The 16,943-nt window shown below is 42.9% G+C and overlaps 1 protein-coding gene across 4 annotated transcripts in view; it reads right to left on the reverse strand.

The window, feature by feature from the left end:
* The window catches only part of MINDY4 (MINDY lysine 48 deubiquitinase 4), a 180,283-nt gene extending 164,280 nt beyond the window's left edge, over window positions 1-16,003 (reverse strand). The window contains exons 1-3 of one of the 4 annotated variants that reach the window (XM_030197772.1): window positions 15,741-16,003; window positions 10,532-10,651; window positions 1,665-1,891 (exon numbers count right to left, since the gene is read on the reverse strand). In XM_030197772.1, the coding sequence (XP_030053632.1) occupies window positions 1,665-1,891; window positions 10,532-10,651; window positions 15,741-15,803 (410 nt within the window). In that variant the 5' untranslated portion in view covers window positions 15,804-16,003. Of the gene's footprint in view, window positions 1-1,664; window positions 1,892-10,531; window positions 10,652-15,379; window positions 15,466-15,740 lie in introns of those variants that run through there. The other 3 variants (XM_030197746.1, XM_030197754.1, XM_030197762.1) reach the window with 3 other exon arrangements.
* Window positions 16,004-16,943: the final 940 nt, after the last annotated feature.

Here is a 16,943-nt window from a genome sequence, read left to right on the forward strand (position 1 = left end):
ATCGACAGGGAAGAGAAGAAAAATGGACTGAAGTCAGACAAAAAGAAAGAAGGAAAGTCACTGTTCAAAAAGACAAGCATGAATTTCACCCTACTGGGTGACCACAGCACCTAGCGCAACACCAAAGGCCTCTGTGACATGGTGGGTCTTTAGGCCAGAACAGAATTTCCGGTTAAACGGACTCTGTATGAAGAGTGACAGATAATTCCAGAGGGTCAGAGCAGTAAAGAAAAAGACACTTTGACAAGTGGGCTCTAAACAAGCAGAGAAATTCCAGACAGGTTGACACTCAGAGGGCTTTACACTGCATTCTTCTGGACACCAGAGTACAGTATCCTTGTTATTATCTAGGAATCGGATACACCTCTGGATGTTGGACACCCGATGCAGGTACATTTTGTTGAAACACAGATGTCTATTCTTACTCTTCTTCTAGCCTCTCTCTCTCTCTCACACACACACACTTTTAATGCCTCTTCTCATGCCACATCACTCTTCTCTCTTCCCTCCTCTTTCACCCACAACAGCAGATTATCCCTTATGTGTGACACCATGCTGTAGCAACTCCCAGAGGTCAGTTTACAAATCGAGGGAGTAATTCTCAAAGCCCCCTGAACAGCCGGCTGATCTCAAAGATAGAACCTCCCCAAGGACTTTCCCTTGGCTGGTGTACATACCTGTGAGCATTACATCAGCACTGAAGCAGGTGCAAAAGTAGGCCCAAAAGTAAGAGCAGTGATTTAAAAATAAAAATCATTGCATTTACTATCTCTCCTCTAATTAACACCTGTCTCCCCTCCCCCACACAACAGGTAAAACATAAGTGTGCTGTTGTAGCCACACTGAGGGGTGCACTATGCTGGTACTATCACAGACTGTCATATCCTAACTTCCACAGCCATGCAGTGAAGCAAGGTTAATGCCAGAGAACCAGTTGATTTGACGGGAGGTGGTTTCCAGTTCAACTGAAACTAACCGCCATGAGCTACTTAGGAACCTCTCCCCTATTTTCACCCCCTCTCAGCCCAGTCAACGCATCAACAAATCTTAGCAGAGAGCAAGGCTGCAAGTTTTCTTCCAAAATCTTGCAAACAGGGGGCTTAAGTCTAGTTCAATACGTACTACAGTTGACCGATGATTAAGACTCCCTCCTCACAAAGCCTGTGAATATTGGCCCCACAGGATCTGTAGGTGGCCCAGGGAGCTCAAAACTTGGCCCAGAAATCAAACAGAACCCAAATACATCGGCCCTACCACTGAACCACCAAGATGATTGGGAGGAAGATACAAGGTAAAACAAAGTACCTTAAAATAGCCGAGTGTAAGCTATTACATTTTTTTTTTTAAATTTTAGTTACATTTGTACCCCGCGCTTTCCCACTCATGGCAGGCTCAATGCGGCTTACATGGGGCAATGGAGGGTTAAGTGACTTGCCTAGAGTCACAAGGAGCTGCCTGTGCCTGAAGTGGGAATCGAACTCAGTTCCTCAGTTCCCCAGGACCAAAGTCCACCACCCTAACCACTAGGCCACTCCTCCTAAATACTGTTACACATATAAACTGCAAGAATAAATGCTATACTATGAGCTAGGATGCAGCAGGGTGCTGTTTTCCTGCAGGGGTTTCACCCAGCTATTGTTTAAAGTAGAGACTCCAGAAAATACCTGGATACTTCCATTTTGCTTGCATCAGACACAGCCGTACTCGCACCTCTCTCATCATCAGAGATGTCGTACAGGGTCACGGGAGCAGTTTCTGAACGCTTGTTTTCTGGTATGGAATTTTCTGGATATTCCACTCCTCCCATTATGGTATTTTTGGAGTTTCCAAAATTTTCTAAAAAGTATTTTGTTATAATTTCAAGAATAGTTTTTAAAGGATTCTCCTTTGCCTACAAAACAGAAAGAAAACTGTAAGGTAATGTACTTATTAATATATACTTTTTACTGTATTAGTTTATACATTTGTACTATATAAAGTTATATTTGTTGTATTTCCAAACTGTTTTATTCTGTGTTTAAAAATTGTGTTGTAAGCTACTTTGGCAGTTATTTAAATTGATAGAACAAGATAATAATGTCAGAAAAACAGAAACTCTTTTCTCCTCCTTTCCCTCTTTCCTCATTCTTTGGCCTGTCCTCTCTGATAACTGTGTGATTATTTCAAAGTTACGGGTATGGAGCCCTCCATGGAGCCACCACTCAGGCTACTCAGTCTTGGAAAGCAGCATTCACAAAAACAGTGGCAATATTATCTCTGAAACAAATGCCTAGCATGGAAACATAAAACTAGTCCACTTAAGAGACTTAGCAGGGCCAGATTAACCACTCTACAAACTAGGCAGTCGCCTCCAACACAGGTGTCTGTTACAGTCCTTTTCATACAAATGGTACAGGAACAAAAGAAGAGCAGCAGGAGAGAAGTAGCTAGTACCATACAGCATATGGAATAGAAGGGAAACAACTTTAATCGCCTCTTGTAATGAGTTACTGAACTATATTAACCTCCCAACTACCGCTACAACTGTTCAGAAACTCACAGAGTCGGATTCAAGTAAATGGCGCCCAAAGTTAGCTGCCATTAAGATCCGCACTAAAGTGACGATGATCAAAAGTAAACGCAGGCACTAGAGGCCATGACCCGTACCAGCGCCTGCATTTGACAGCGCAGAACGTTCAGTCGTGTAGCGCAACGAACAATGAGCGTGCCAGGCCTTAGCGCAGATAGCATGCAAATGTAGTCAAGCTCATTTAAATAAGGTCATTTTGTATTCCTCCCCAATGATCAGAAAAGAGTGCCCGAAACAAAAGATGCCCTACCGCTGTAAAAAAATAACGCCAGGTCCGAGCAAGCGTTAAGGGTGTTGGAAGAGAGGATTTCCCATGATTCTTTCTGCAAAATCTACCAGTTTTGATTGCTTTTGGAAGCAGAAGGAAGCCCGTGCAAGCCCCTGAGTGCTGGCTGTGAGAAACAGCAGACCTGAACGTGAAGCATGCATTGGCGTTCTTGCCCTGCATCTAAATTTAAAGCGGCCATGCTTTAAAAAAATAAAAACACAAGCACACATTGGCGTCTGTTACTTGCATCTAAATATAAGCATCCAGAAAAAAATAAAATTTAAAAAAGCTTGTATTTTAGGCTGCAGAAAACAGACGCCAATGTGTGTTTCACTTTTGGGTTTTATCAGGCGCATGCGCACAGGAGCAGAGCTTACCGCTGAATTCTTTTGCGCATGTGCCAAGCACAATCCTTCCATCAACTCCCTAATGCTCAATGCTACGAGCGCACCTATATCTGCTCATTAGCTACAAATCTCATTAGCTTTGAGCATTAGGGCACTGTTCTTCTGCGCTGTTCCGGTACTATTTTTATGGCACTATTCAGAATAGTGCTGGAGTTTTGATCATCTGCCCTTAAGTGCCAATTCTATAAAGATCACTTAGCACTAAATACTACTACTCATAATAATTTCTATATAATTTCTAGATGTACACAGCACTGTACACATTATAAGCAGGTATCTTCTCTGTCCCAAGAGGACTCGCATTCTAAGATGTCTTTTTACTAAGGTGCGCTGAAAATGGCTTGCGGTACTGTAGGCGCACGCCAATCCATTTTTCAGCACGTCTGTAAAAAAAAAGACCTTTTTTAAATTTTGCTGAAAATGGACGTGTGGCAAAATCAAAATTGCCGCTTGTCCATTTTGGGCCTGCGACTTTACCGCCAGCCATTGACCTAGCGGTAAAGTCTCAGGCGGTAGTGACCTACATGCGTCAAATGCCACATGGCGTACATCCGAAAATAAAAATTATTTTTCGGCCACGTGTATCGGACACACGCCAAATATGAAATTACCACAAGAGCCAGCGGTAGACGGGCGGTAACTCCATTTTGGCGCGCGCAGACGCTTACGGGGGCTTAGTAAAAGGGCCCCTAAGTTTCTTTTTTGTACCTGAGGCAATGGAGGGTTAAGTGACGTGCCCAAAGTCACAAGGAGCTGAAGTGGGAATCGAACCTAGGTCACCAGTATCAAAGCCTTCTGCACTAACAATTAGGCTACTCCTCCACTCCAACCATGATCTTTGGAGAATAAGCATTAGAGTGGATTCCCACACCCAAATCCAACTATTCTATAACATGGCGCCTAGTTTCTGGGAGCGTCCCCTTTTGAGTTGTACGCTATGAAACAGACACTCATGTTATAGAGCAGATGCATGCATAACCCAGAATCATTGCCAATTAATTCCAACACTTGATTGATGGCCCCTAATTGACCAGTTTGTCTTCGTGTGTTTCTGGGATCCGCACCCAACTTTGGGTGACCTTTACAGAATCCAGGGGACAACGTATAGCTAAAAAGGTCTGCACAGAGGGTCTCGTCTGACATGGTAGCTTTTCCAGAAAAAGCAAGTCTAAAAGAGGAGACATGACATTCTGAGGTCAGAGCAACCACCGAGCCCAGCATCCCCATCTCCAATCCTGAGGCCAATCAGGATTACTTGGACATACCCGAGAGATCCTAATGCGGAGATTCATTCTCCATTTCTCACTCCCAGAAATAAGAGGTGGCAATCCACACATCTAACAACTAATAATGAAGCTATGCTCCAGAAACTTGTCCAAACCTTTTATAAAATTCAGCTATATTTCTAGCTATGATCACAGCTTCCAGCAACATTAAATGCGCACTGACTGACAACAAAAGTTTCCTAAATATATCTAAAATCCATTCCCAGCTAGTTTCATGAGTGTCCCCTAATCTCAGTACTTGCAATTTTGTGTCCAAGTTCTGCTGGGTCTAAAAATGTACTGCTTCTGAGAAAGGGATACTTTCTACAAAGGCACAAAAACTTGTACAACTCTTACCCATCTACATGATAAATCATATTACACAGGTAATATCACTATTATTAATTAATTGCAATAGAACGGCAGAACCTGTTCTTTGCGGAATGTGCACATACCTAGAGTAGCCAATCCAAAACATTAACACTTGGGGATTAAAATCCAAAAACCATCTACATCAGTTCACTGGCATTTTTATGATTCCCACCCTATGATTCACTACAAAGTTCCACTAACATCACAAAAAGTATGAGGTCTGTTTCTGAGCTCCAAAATAGCCCTACTTTATTTCAAAGATGAAAAATGGTGAAAATATTTTTCATACTGTGATATGGTACTATATTTTCTATGCAGCCACCACGGGGTGAAATCATGCCTAAAAAATTAGCACCAAAACATACAAACAAAAAAACCGCTTAAACCCTACTCTACAAGCCACACAAAATTTGGTGCACTTTATAGAATAGTGCTTAAGCGCAGGGGTCACATATAAATTTAGGCACAGCCATTTGCACCAACAAAAACATGGTGCAAATACCCCCACCTAAATTTATGAATGGAGCTCCGTTATTCTATAATTGCACACACAACTAAAATCCATGCCCGCACTCCGCCCCAAAACACCGAAGACACTCCCATTTCTTTGCCCCCTTTTCCGAGACACGAGTCAAATTTAGGTGTGGATTACACGCCTAAATTTACACATATACATTTTGATTTCAATTAGTGCCAATAATTGTTAAAAAGCTAACTGGTGCTAATTGGCTCATTATACAATTCAACATGGGCAATGGAGGGTTAAGTGACTTGCCCAGGGTCACAAGGAGCTGCCTGTGCCTGAAGTGGGAATCAAACTCAGTTCCTCAGGACCAAATTCCACCACCCTAACCACTAAGCTACTCCTCCACTAGCAATATGCCATGTAGAAGCCTGCCCTTTGAGCCGTGCAGGCTTCTGTTTCTGTGAGTCTGACGTCTTGCACGTACGTGCAGGACGTCAGACTCACAGAAACAGAAGCCTGTGCGGCTGCAAGGGGAAGCTTCTACATGGAATGTTGCTAGTGGAATAGCAACATTAACATTCCATGTAGAATCTCAAATAGTAGCAACATTCCATGTAGAATCTCAAATAGGGAAAGGGAACTGGGACTTGATATGCTGCCTTTCTGTGGGGTTTACATAGTATATACAGGTACTTATTTGTACCTGGGGCAATGGAGGGTTAAGTGACTTGCCCAGAGTCACAAGGAGCTGCCTGTGCCTGAAGTGGGAATCGAACTCAGTTCCTCAGGACCAAAGTCCACCACCCTAACCACTAAGCTACTCCTCCACTAGCAATATGCCATGTAGAAGCCTGCCCTTGCAGCCGTGCAGGCTTCTGTTTCTGTGAGTCTGACGTCCTGCACGTACGTCAGACTCACAGAAACAGAAGTCTGCGCGGCTGCAAGGGCAGGCTTCTACATGGAATGTTGCTAGTGGAATAGCAACATTAACATTCCATGTAGAATCTCAAATAGTAGCAACATTCCATGTAGAATCTCCAATAGGGAAATGGAACTGGGACTTGATATGCTGCCTTTCTGTGGGGTTTACATAGTATATACAGGTACTTATTTGTACCTGGGGCAATGGAGGGTTAAGTGACTTGCCCAGAGTCACAAGGAGCTGCCTGTGCCTGAAGTGGGAATCGAACTCAGTTCCTCAGGACCAAAGTCCACCACCTTAACCACTAGGCTACTCCTCCACTTTTTAGCTTCTCTTTTCTCAAACCAAGCCCCCATTTTCCTTGAAAAGGAAACATAAGTGGACCCCAAGAGCGAAACAAAGAGGGCTCTTGACAGATGCTGTGACTGCATTTTACCAGTGGAAGCCGGGTAAAAAATAAAGCTGGCACTTTGGCACTACTGGTTTTTCTAGTATTATGATTGGTCTTATAGATGGATCCTTTATAGGGAACATTATTTTGTTATGGGGTTCATGGATTTTACTTATCTATTTCAAATTTGCTTAATGAAACATTCAATGTAAAATGCATAACAACTAATTACATAAAAACATTAAAAAGAAATATGAAAAATTAAAATCAAATTCTACAAATCTATAAAATTTACCTTTTTTTTTTTGCAAAGTCACAACCAAAATGAGATTTAAAGCGAATACCCCTAGAGATTTCAGACAATAAACTAATATAATCTCAGCCAAATAAATCAAGTTCCCTACTGGACTGTTAGCACAATAATAGTGCTAAGATTTTTAAATAATTCACACAAATCCAGAAGTCTAGTGAAATGTAACAGATACTTTTACTATTAATAAAATTATGGGGCAAATCATACATCCCTAGGTTTACAAATGAGGCAGATACATGTGGAAACAGGACCAATTGCGCATGAAGTGGCCAGTTAATGCTGCTAATTTTTTTCAATGTGTATATTTATAAATGCTGCTCCCTCTGTATGTGTGGCCAAATACACATGCATTCATGCAGCTATTTTAGAAATGGTTCGATATCAGCAGAAAAGGAGGTTTTATGACAGGAGATGGCCTGAGTCTATCTGGCTCATTCTGTGGGCTGAAGCTAGTGGACGAAGCTTGCTGCCTTATTGTGTGACCCCAAACATTTCCTCCTTTCCTGAAGTTACTATTGAGGAAACTACACTTCTCCTTTCTTCCTCAAAATGTACCACCTGTTCCTCTGATCCCATTCCCACCCACCTTCTTAATGCCATCTCTCCTACTCTTATTCCTTTTATCTGTCACATTCTCAACCTCTCACTTTCCACTGCGACTGTCCCTGCTGCCTTTAAACATGCTGTGGTCACACCTCTCCTTAAGAAGCCTTCACTTGACCCTACTTGTCCCTCTAATTACCGACCCATCTCCCTCCTTCCTTTTCTCTCCAAATTACTTGAGCGTGCTGTTCACCGCCGCTGCCTTGATTTTCTCTCCTCACATGCTATTCTTGACCCATTACAATCTGGTTTTTGCCCTCTCCACTCAACCGAAACTGCGCTTACTAAAGTCTCCAATGACCTATTACTGGCTAAATCCAGAGGTCAATATTCCATCCTCATTCTTCTTGATCTTTCCGCTGCTTTTGACACTGTCGATCACAGCATACTTCTCGATACCCTGTCCTCACTTGGATTCCAGGGCTCTGTCCTTTCCTGGTTCTCTTCCTACCTCTCCCTCCGCACCTTTAGTGTTCACTCTGGTGGATCCTCTTCTACTTCTATCCCTCTGCCTGTCGGCGTACCTCAGGGTTCTGTTCTTGGTCCCCTCCTCTTTTCTATCTACACTTCTTCCCTTGGTTCATTAATCTCATCCCATGGCTTTTCCCACCATCTCTATGCTGATGACTCCCAAATCTACCTTTCTACCCCTGATATCTCACCTTGCATCCAAACCAAAGTTTCAGCGTGCTTGTCTGACATTGCTGCCTGGATGTCTCAACGCCACCTGAAATTAAATATGACCAAAACCGAACTTCTCATTTTCCCCCCCAAACCCACCTCCCCGCTCCCCCCGTTTTCTATTTCTGTTGATGGCTCTCTCTCATTCTCCCTGTCTCCTCAGCTCGAAACCTTGGGGTCATCTTTGACTCTTCTCTCTCCTTCTCTGCTCATATCCAGCAGACCGCCAAGACCTGTCGTTTCTTTCTTTACAACATTCGTAAAATCCGCCCCTTTCTTTCCGAGCACTCTACCAAAACCCTCATCCACATCCTTGTCACCTCTCGTTTAGACTATTGCAATCTGCTTCTTGCTGGCCTCCCACTTAGTCACCTCTCCAGTCGGTTCAAAACTCTGCTGCCCGTCTCATCTTCCGCCAGGGTCGCTTTACTCATACTACCCCTCTCCTCAAGACCCTTCACTGGCTCCCTATCCGTTTTCGCATCCTGTTTAAACTTCTTCTACTAACCTATAAATGTATTCACTCTGCTGCTCCCCAGTATCTCTCCACACTCGTCCTTCCCTACACCCCTTCCCGTGCACTCCGCTCCATGGATAAATCCTTCTTATCTGTTCCCTTCTCCACTACTGCCAACTCCAGACTTTGCGCCTTCTGTCTCGCTGCACCCTACGCCTGGAATAAACTTCCTGAGCCCCTACGTCTTGCCCCATCCTTGGCCACCTTTAAATCTAGACTGAAAGCCCACCTCTTTAACATTGCTTTTGACTCGTAACCACTTGTAACCACTCGCCTCCACCTACCCTCCTCTCTTCCTTCCCGTTCACATTAATTGATTTGATTGCTTTATTTATTTTTTGTCTATTAGATTGTAAGCTCTTTGAGCAGGGACTGTCTTTCTTCTATGTTTGTGCAGCGCTGCGTATGCCTTGTAGCGCTATAGAAATGCTAAATAGTAGTAGTAGTAGTAGTAATTCGTAGATGATATTGAAAACAATAGCAAATGTGAGGTTTATGACTGCCTATGTGTGCTTTTTATTATTGACAGCTTTTTTATTTATATGAAAGCTTCCCAATTGTAATCAGAGGGTTTTTTTGTTTGTTTTGGGTTTTTTTAACACCTCATGGGGCAGGAACATGCTCCAGAGCAGCAGACTTGTTTCTGGATCCATGGGAGTCCCCACAACTCGGCTCTCAAGCTCAGGCAGGGCTGGAGCCTTTCTTAAAGCTGCCCCCTACAAAAACCGAGCCTCCCACAGCTCCAAAAACAAGTCTGCCACTCTGTAGTGCCCACACTCATGGCAGGACCACAGCTCAGAGCCCAGGACCCTCCCCCCCCCCCCCCCCCCAAAAAAAAAAGAGGTAAAAAAAAACAAAACTAAAAACCTTGATTACATAAGAGAAGCTGTCAAACAGATAAAAGAAAAAGCTGTCAAATTAAAAACAAACAAAAAAACAGGCATAGGCAGTCATAAACCTCACAAGTTTGCTAGTGTTTTCAATAGCATCTGCGAATGTTTGGGGTCACACAATATGGTGGCTATTCAGAGGGAAAACAGCTTCAACATTTCCACATCATGCCGTTTCCTGTCATAAAACCTCCTTGCTAGCAGAGCCATTTCTAATATATCACCGGAACTGTGCACATCCTGACGTCGATATGTTCAATTCCAATCTTCACTTTCTATGTAAATGAGCCCTTTTTTATGTTGGGGAAGTTCCCAATATTTTGCCATTCAGTTAATGCAGAGAAAGTTTGTTACCATGCATTAAGTGCAGTAAATTAGACACATTAATGGCATTAGCACAGGATGTTACTAAATGAAATCTGCATGGAAATACTTTTAAAACAAATAGGAGGAACTATTTTTTTTTTTCACTTAAAGAATAGTTAAGTTCTAGAACTCGTTGCCAGAGATATGGTAACAGCAGATAGCAAATCTGGGTTTAAAAAAGGTTTGGGCAAGCTCCTGGAGGAAAAGTCCATCATCTGCTATTGAGATGGACAGATGGGAAGCCACTGCTTGTCCTGGGATTGGTAACATGGAATGTTGCTACCAACTGGGTTTCTGCCAGGTACTTGCGGCCTGGATTGGCCATTGTTGGAAGCAGGATACTAGGCTAGATGGACCACTGGTCTGACTCAGTATGGCTATTCTTGTTCTTATGTTTGTCTTTCATGAGTAACTTTTAGTCTTAATGTACAAGTTTTCAATTCCACAAAACAAATATACAAATTCAAGTAAGCCACATCAAACACAGAGATTATAGTTTACCTTGTTTTGTTTGTACAGGGGCTCTACTCGTAAGACATTTCGAAGTTCATTTCTATTATTGATGCTGTGCTGAGATCGTGGAAATTCCTGATCCATTGTGGCACATGTCCTTTTCAAACCCTGCAAAATACCACACATACATTAATGGAGTTACAGCTGTATCTCTGTGACTTTTTAACAGCCACTCTTAGTCAACATCCCAGATCTCCCAATTTTTCACAGTCTGCATGCAATTTAGCAATTTTGAACAGTATTATGTCATCTGCAAATCTCATCAACTCACACATCGTTCTCCTTTCCAGATCATTTATAAACATGTTAAATAGCACTGGCCCAGTACAGCTCCCTGAGGCACTCCATTGAGAGAACTGGTCATTTAACTCTACTCTCTGTTGTATATCTCTTAACCAGCTCCCAATTCAAAACCGAACAGCTACAAACTCCTACCCATGACTCTTTAATTTTCTCAGGAGTCTTTCATGAGGGACTTTGTCAAAACATTTGTGAAAATCTAAATATACTATCAATCGTCTCACCTTTAAGCATATTTATTCATGCCTACAAAAGAAAAAAAAACTAACAAATTTGATTCAGCCAAGGGAAGTCTTCCCTCACCACATTGACTCTGTCCAATTAAATCAGGTTTTTCTATGTGTTTGCTAATTGTATTCTTTGTAATAAGTTTCTAGCATTTAGCAAAGGACTGATGTCTGGTTTACTGATCTGTAATTTCCCAGATCACCATTGGAACCCTTTTTAACTCGCATGGCTCTGCCCAGGGATAGACTTCCCAGTAGTCAAAGTTGGGGTGGAATTGTATTGGTAGGGTGGCTGCCATCAACAGAAGTGGTGCTCCTACATCGAGGCATACCAAGAATTCAATGTCTGGAGCCCAAAGTGGATCCAATTTGGGGGGGCCCAGGCCCCCCAGTAGCTATATCACTGTCCTACAAAGCCCCATTATTATTTTGTGACAGCCAGACAATACAGCACCAAAAGAGTGTCCTTAACTGATGCAAAACAGTGATGTGTATCCGAGAAAGCATGAGGGAGAGAGGGAGGGGGGTTCAGTTTTCAGATGAGAGGAAGGATTAGATTGGTTGGGGAGGGAGTTAAGTAGGGAAGAAAGAGAGAACACAAAAGGAGATGGGCACTGCTAGTCTGAGAGGGGATTAGAGCAAACAGTGGGTGTGTATTTGAGGGTGAATTAGGGATGGGGTTCAGGAGGGACAGAAAAATGACGAGAAGACAGGGAAAAGGGAGGTGGAGGAGAGTCAAGAATAATGACAGGGCTGGTGCAATGGTATTGGCAGCCTAGACAAACCCTCAGCCTTGTGCCTCTCCCCTTAATTTTTAAGTCCCCTGATCAGTCAACAATCATGATCACTCCAACACCCCCCTTTCCCAGAATAATCTGGAAATGGGCTACTACGGAAACTTCCCACCATCCCTGCTGCTAGAAATAACTCATTGTTTCTTTAGGTTTGCATAGCGGTCAGTAAAAGACGGCAGATAAAGACCTGTATGGTCCATCCAGCCTGCATGACAAGATCGCCAGTTACATCTGCCAGTCTGTGCAGGTTATACCCCTCTATGTCCTGATCAAATGCAAAGGTTTTTGTCATGTCTAAGGAAGCAGCTTCTGCGGCAAGAGCAGCTGCAGTCAACTAACAAATCCTGCCTAATGGTTGGGCTGGCCCCTTCTTTCCTCCCAGTCTCCAAAGTAGAGACCTGCATGGGAACGGGGTTCGCGGGAATCCCATGGGAGTCCCACGAGGACGGAAGCAGTTCTGCAGGGATCCCGTAGGGATGGAAACAGTTCCTGTGGAAGTGTACGCTGCAGTTGCACCAGCCTCTCACCTACCGAGTACCAAGTTCTTTGAGTGCTGCTACTACTACTACTACTACTATTTAGCATTTCTATAGCGCTACAAGACATACGCAGCGCTGCACAAACATAGAAGAAAGACAGTCCCTGCTCAAAGAGCTGTCTCCTCCTCCTTGCTTTAACAGCACAGATGTGGAAAGTCTCCATTAAGGAGGTGGGATGAACACAGAGGATCTCAAATTAGAAAATGGAAGTTATGAAAAACCTAAACTTAAATGGCTGCATGTGTGTAGATGTGTTGAGAGTCGCTTAGATGGTGACTCTGACTGTGATGAACCAGGACCGATACCAAGCAGACTTGTACAGTCTGTGTCTCATATACGGCAATCTGGCTTAGGATGGGGCTAGAAAGGGCTTAGACAGCAACTTTAGTGGCTGGAACATAAGGACAGTGCTGGACAGACTTTTATGGTGTGTATCCCGCAAATGAGAAGATGAATAGGCTGGAGTACACTTCGATGGCAACTCCAGCAGTTGGAACATAAGGATAGGGATGGACGGACTTCTATGGTCTATGTCCCAGAAATGCCAAAGACCATAATCAAGTATATAATATCACATTCATTGTTGATTTAATCATGAATTGATAATGAGTGTGACTACTGGGCAGACTGGATGGACCAATCAGGTTTTTATCTGCTATCACTTACTATACTACTATTAACCTCTCTGCTCCCGGGCTAATGCGCAGACCTCAGCTCTGACACAGGCACGAGCATCAGATGTCACCTGACCTACTGGCATGTGCAGCATGTGGCGACCTCTTAGCACATAGTGCCAGTGAATCAGAGACAAGTCTTATATGTGCACACCAGAGTATTGCAAGTTCCGCGAATAGAATGTTGGGTATTATTAGGAAAGGTATGGAAAACAGGTGTGAGGATGTTATAATGCTGTTTTATCACTCCATGGTGCGACCGCACCTTGAGTATTGTGTTCAATTCTGGTCGCCGCATCTCAAGAAAGATATAGTAGAATTGGAAAAGGTGCAGCGAAGGGCGACTAAAATGATAGCGGGGATGGGACGACTTCCCTATGAAGAAAGACTAAGGAGGCTAGGGCTATTCAGCTTGGAGAAGAGACGGCTGAGGGGAGACCTGATAGAGGTATATAAAATAATGAGTGGAGTGGAACAGGTGGATGTGAAGCGTCTGTTCACGCTTTCCAAAAATACTAGGACTAGGGGGGCATGCAATTAAACTAAAGTGTAGTAAATTTAAAACAAATCGGAGAAAATTTTCTTCACCCAACGTGTAATTAAACTCTGGAATTCATTGCCGGAAAATGTGGTGAAGGCGGTTAGCTTAGCAGAGTTTAAAAAGGGGTTGACGGTTTCCTAAAGGACAAGTCCATAAACCGCTACTAAATGGACTTGGAAAAATCCAAAATCCCAGGAATAACATGTATAGAATGTTTGTACGTTTGGGAAGCTTGCCAGGTGCCCTTGGCCTGGATTGGCCGCTGTAGTGGACAAGTTGCTGGGCTCAATGGACCCTTGGTCTTTTCCCAGTATGGCATTACTTATGTACTTATATGTTCCTTCCTTGCCTGCAGTGCTGCAGCTCGAACCCAGAGAGAGACAGGGAGCCAACCAGAATTTTTTTTATGTACCATTAAATTCTTGCAGGACTGGGTGGGTACAGGTTAAATTCTTGTGGGGACAGGTTAAATTCTTGCGGGGATATGTGGGGATGGGTAAGATTTCTGTCCCCATGCAATTCTCTACAAAGTTTTGATTGTATTTTACAAAACTACTACTACTTATCATTTCTAAAGCGCTACTAGACATACGCAGCGCTGTATACTTGAACATGAAGAGACAGCCCCTGCTGGACAGAGTTTACAATCTAATTAGGACAAACAAGAGATAAGGGAATATTAAAGTGAGGATGATAAAATAAGGGTTCTGAACAAGTGAACAAGGGTTAGGAGTTAAAAGCAGCATCAAAAAGGTGGGCTTTTAGCTTAGATTTGAAGACGGCCAGAGCTTGACGTACCGGCTCAGGAAGTCTATTCCAGACATATGGTGCAGCAAGATAAAAGGAACAGAGTCTGGAGTTAGCAGTGGAGGAGAAGGGTGCAGATAAGAGAGATTTACCCAGTGAACGGAGTTCTCCGGGAGGAATGTAAGGAGAGATGAGAGTGGAGAGGTACTGAGGAGCTGCAGAGTGAATGCACTTATAGGTCAATAAGCGAAGTTTGAACTGTTTGCGGAAACTGATAGGAAGAGGGCTAATATGAGCATAACGACACTGGAGGAATATAGAAAGCTTGCAGCTAAAGAAATATTGGTGCAAATGCAATAAAGATACATATTGACTAAAAGTGCTTCCCAGATCTGTTTTTTAAACAGCCAAGCAAGCCCCATCACACTTCACAGGTCATATTATTATTTTGTTCATGTAAAACTCATAGCATTAATTTTTTTTTACCTCATCCCACTACTCCTGTCTATCCCAGTTAATCCTAGCGCTTCACTTCTTTCCTCCATATTTCAATTATCTATTTTAAATCACTAAAGGGGTCTTTTACTAAAGTTAAGCTCAAGTTATCTGCAGCAGGGCCCATAGGGAAAGGGAAACACGACTTGATATACCGCCTTTCTGAGGTTTTTGCAACTACATTCAAAGCGGTTTACATATATTCAGGTACTTATTTTGTACCAGGGGCTGTACATGGGCCCTGCTAAACATAACTCCAGCTAAGCTTTAGTAAAAGACCCCCTAAATAATTAATTACAACTGTTCCTAACTCAAGTTTTACTGGTCTGATTGTATTTTACTTTCTGTTTATATTTTGAACATGTTCATGCTTTTCTAATTGTTATGTAAACCACATTGAACCCGAGTTCAACTTGGGCTAATGCGGGATATAAATGTCATAAATAAAATAACGTAAATAATATTCTTGAAATCTGCTATATGCAACATTTCATAAGAAAAGCGTGATATTGCACACACACGGACACCATTTTCTCCCAGAAGCAAAACACAAATTCTTCTCCCCGCAAAGAAAAACAAAATTCGATAGCTTGGTATTCAAAAGGCATGAGCTCAAGGGAGTAGTACATCTGAAAAAAAACAGTTCCAGCCACAGACAGACAGAATCTTGGGTCTCCACTTTCAATGCAGCAAAGCCTCATGGGAGTTGTAGTTTAGATTAAAGCGATAAAAGACGGACGTTGGGGGGGGGGGGGAGCGGATGCGAAGAAGATAAATAAATTCATTATAAAATAACTTTAATTGCGAAAAGAAAAAGGGAGAAAGATCTAAGAGTCATTCTCCTGAAAATAGCGGAAAAGGCAGGGACCGGGCATTTTACCTTCCTGCTGAGAAATTCCCTCACCAGGGAGGAGGCCACGGCTTCTACGAACGCATTGTCCATTTCGGTTGCTGGATGTCTCCGGGGCGGAGCGCCGTACCTAGCCTACCCTGGGAGCAACCATCATCACCCAGCAGACAGCACGCGCTGCACAGACGCGCTAGCAACACCGCCGTCTCGCCCGCTAGGTTCGATTGTCAGGGCTTCGTCTTCGTTGCCACGGCAACAGGTTAGCCATCATAGACGCAAAGAATCCGAAGCTCCTCCTGATCTCCTCTCTTTTCACGGTAGAGATGCTGAAACTAAGATGTTAGATTAGACTGAGAACAGGAGCCGACATGACGTCAAAATGCTGAAACCAATTAGGTTGATTTCCCTTTCCTTCTCTTTCGCGCAGCCGTCATACCGAGTCACCCAAAACAAGGAAACCTATGCGCTGCTCTATCCACGTTGTCGTTCTTTATTGTTGGTAGCATTTTTTTTTTATTTCACTTATATTTTCAAACATGCCAGCTTGTGCAGCATACGGATGTATACGGAGGAAGTATGGGTTTAATCGGTTAGAGTAGTAATTGTTAAATTGTACAGCACTGCGTAACCCTAGTAGCGCTCTAGAAATGTTAAGTAGAAGTAGTAGTAGTAATTAGTTCTAAATTGAAAATTGTGTCATTTGGAGGGGCTGGTTTATAGGGACTCCTTGTATTCGTGTACACACGTTTTCACCTAGTAAAGGGCCACCAAAACAGACCTACTGTGTATAAGTACAATTAAAAAAAATTATTAGGTTGAAAACTGGGAGCATTTAACATCTTTTTTTGCCTCTGCATACATGGAAAGAAAAAGTGACATGTGGGAACTTGCTCCTTTTGTTTTGTGGAATGCAGTTTTATATTATAAAAATGCACTTGCTTTTTTTTTTTCAGGGGGGGTTGAATAATGTTCAAAATTTGGGTTATTTCCAAGCTCTCAAATACTGCAGACCAGCTGCAAGTAATGAGGGATGGAAATCCCCAGACTGCTTTTAAACTTTACTGACTCCTTAATTCTGACAGAGCTGTGCACCTGCTCTGCAGTTAACCAGAAGACAGACCAAGAGATCAAAGGTATGAAGAAATATCTTTATTCAACTTACCCAAAAGCAATTAGAATTCAGTCATATGAAATTCATCAGTACAGATGTAGAATCATTTTCTCTTAAGGGAG

The sequence above is a fragment of the Microcaecilia unicolor genome, chromosome 1 (genome assembly GCF_901765095.1).
Source record: "Microcaecilia unicolor chromosome 1, aMicUni1.1, whole genome shotgun sequence".
NCBI classification, from domain to species: domain Eukaryota; kingdom Metazoa; phylum Chordata; class Amphibia; order Gymnophiona; family Siphonopidae; genus Microcaecilia; species Microcaecilia unicolor.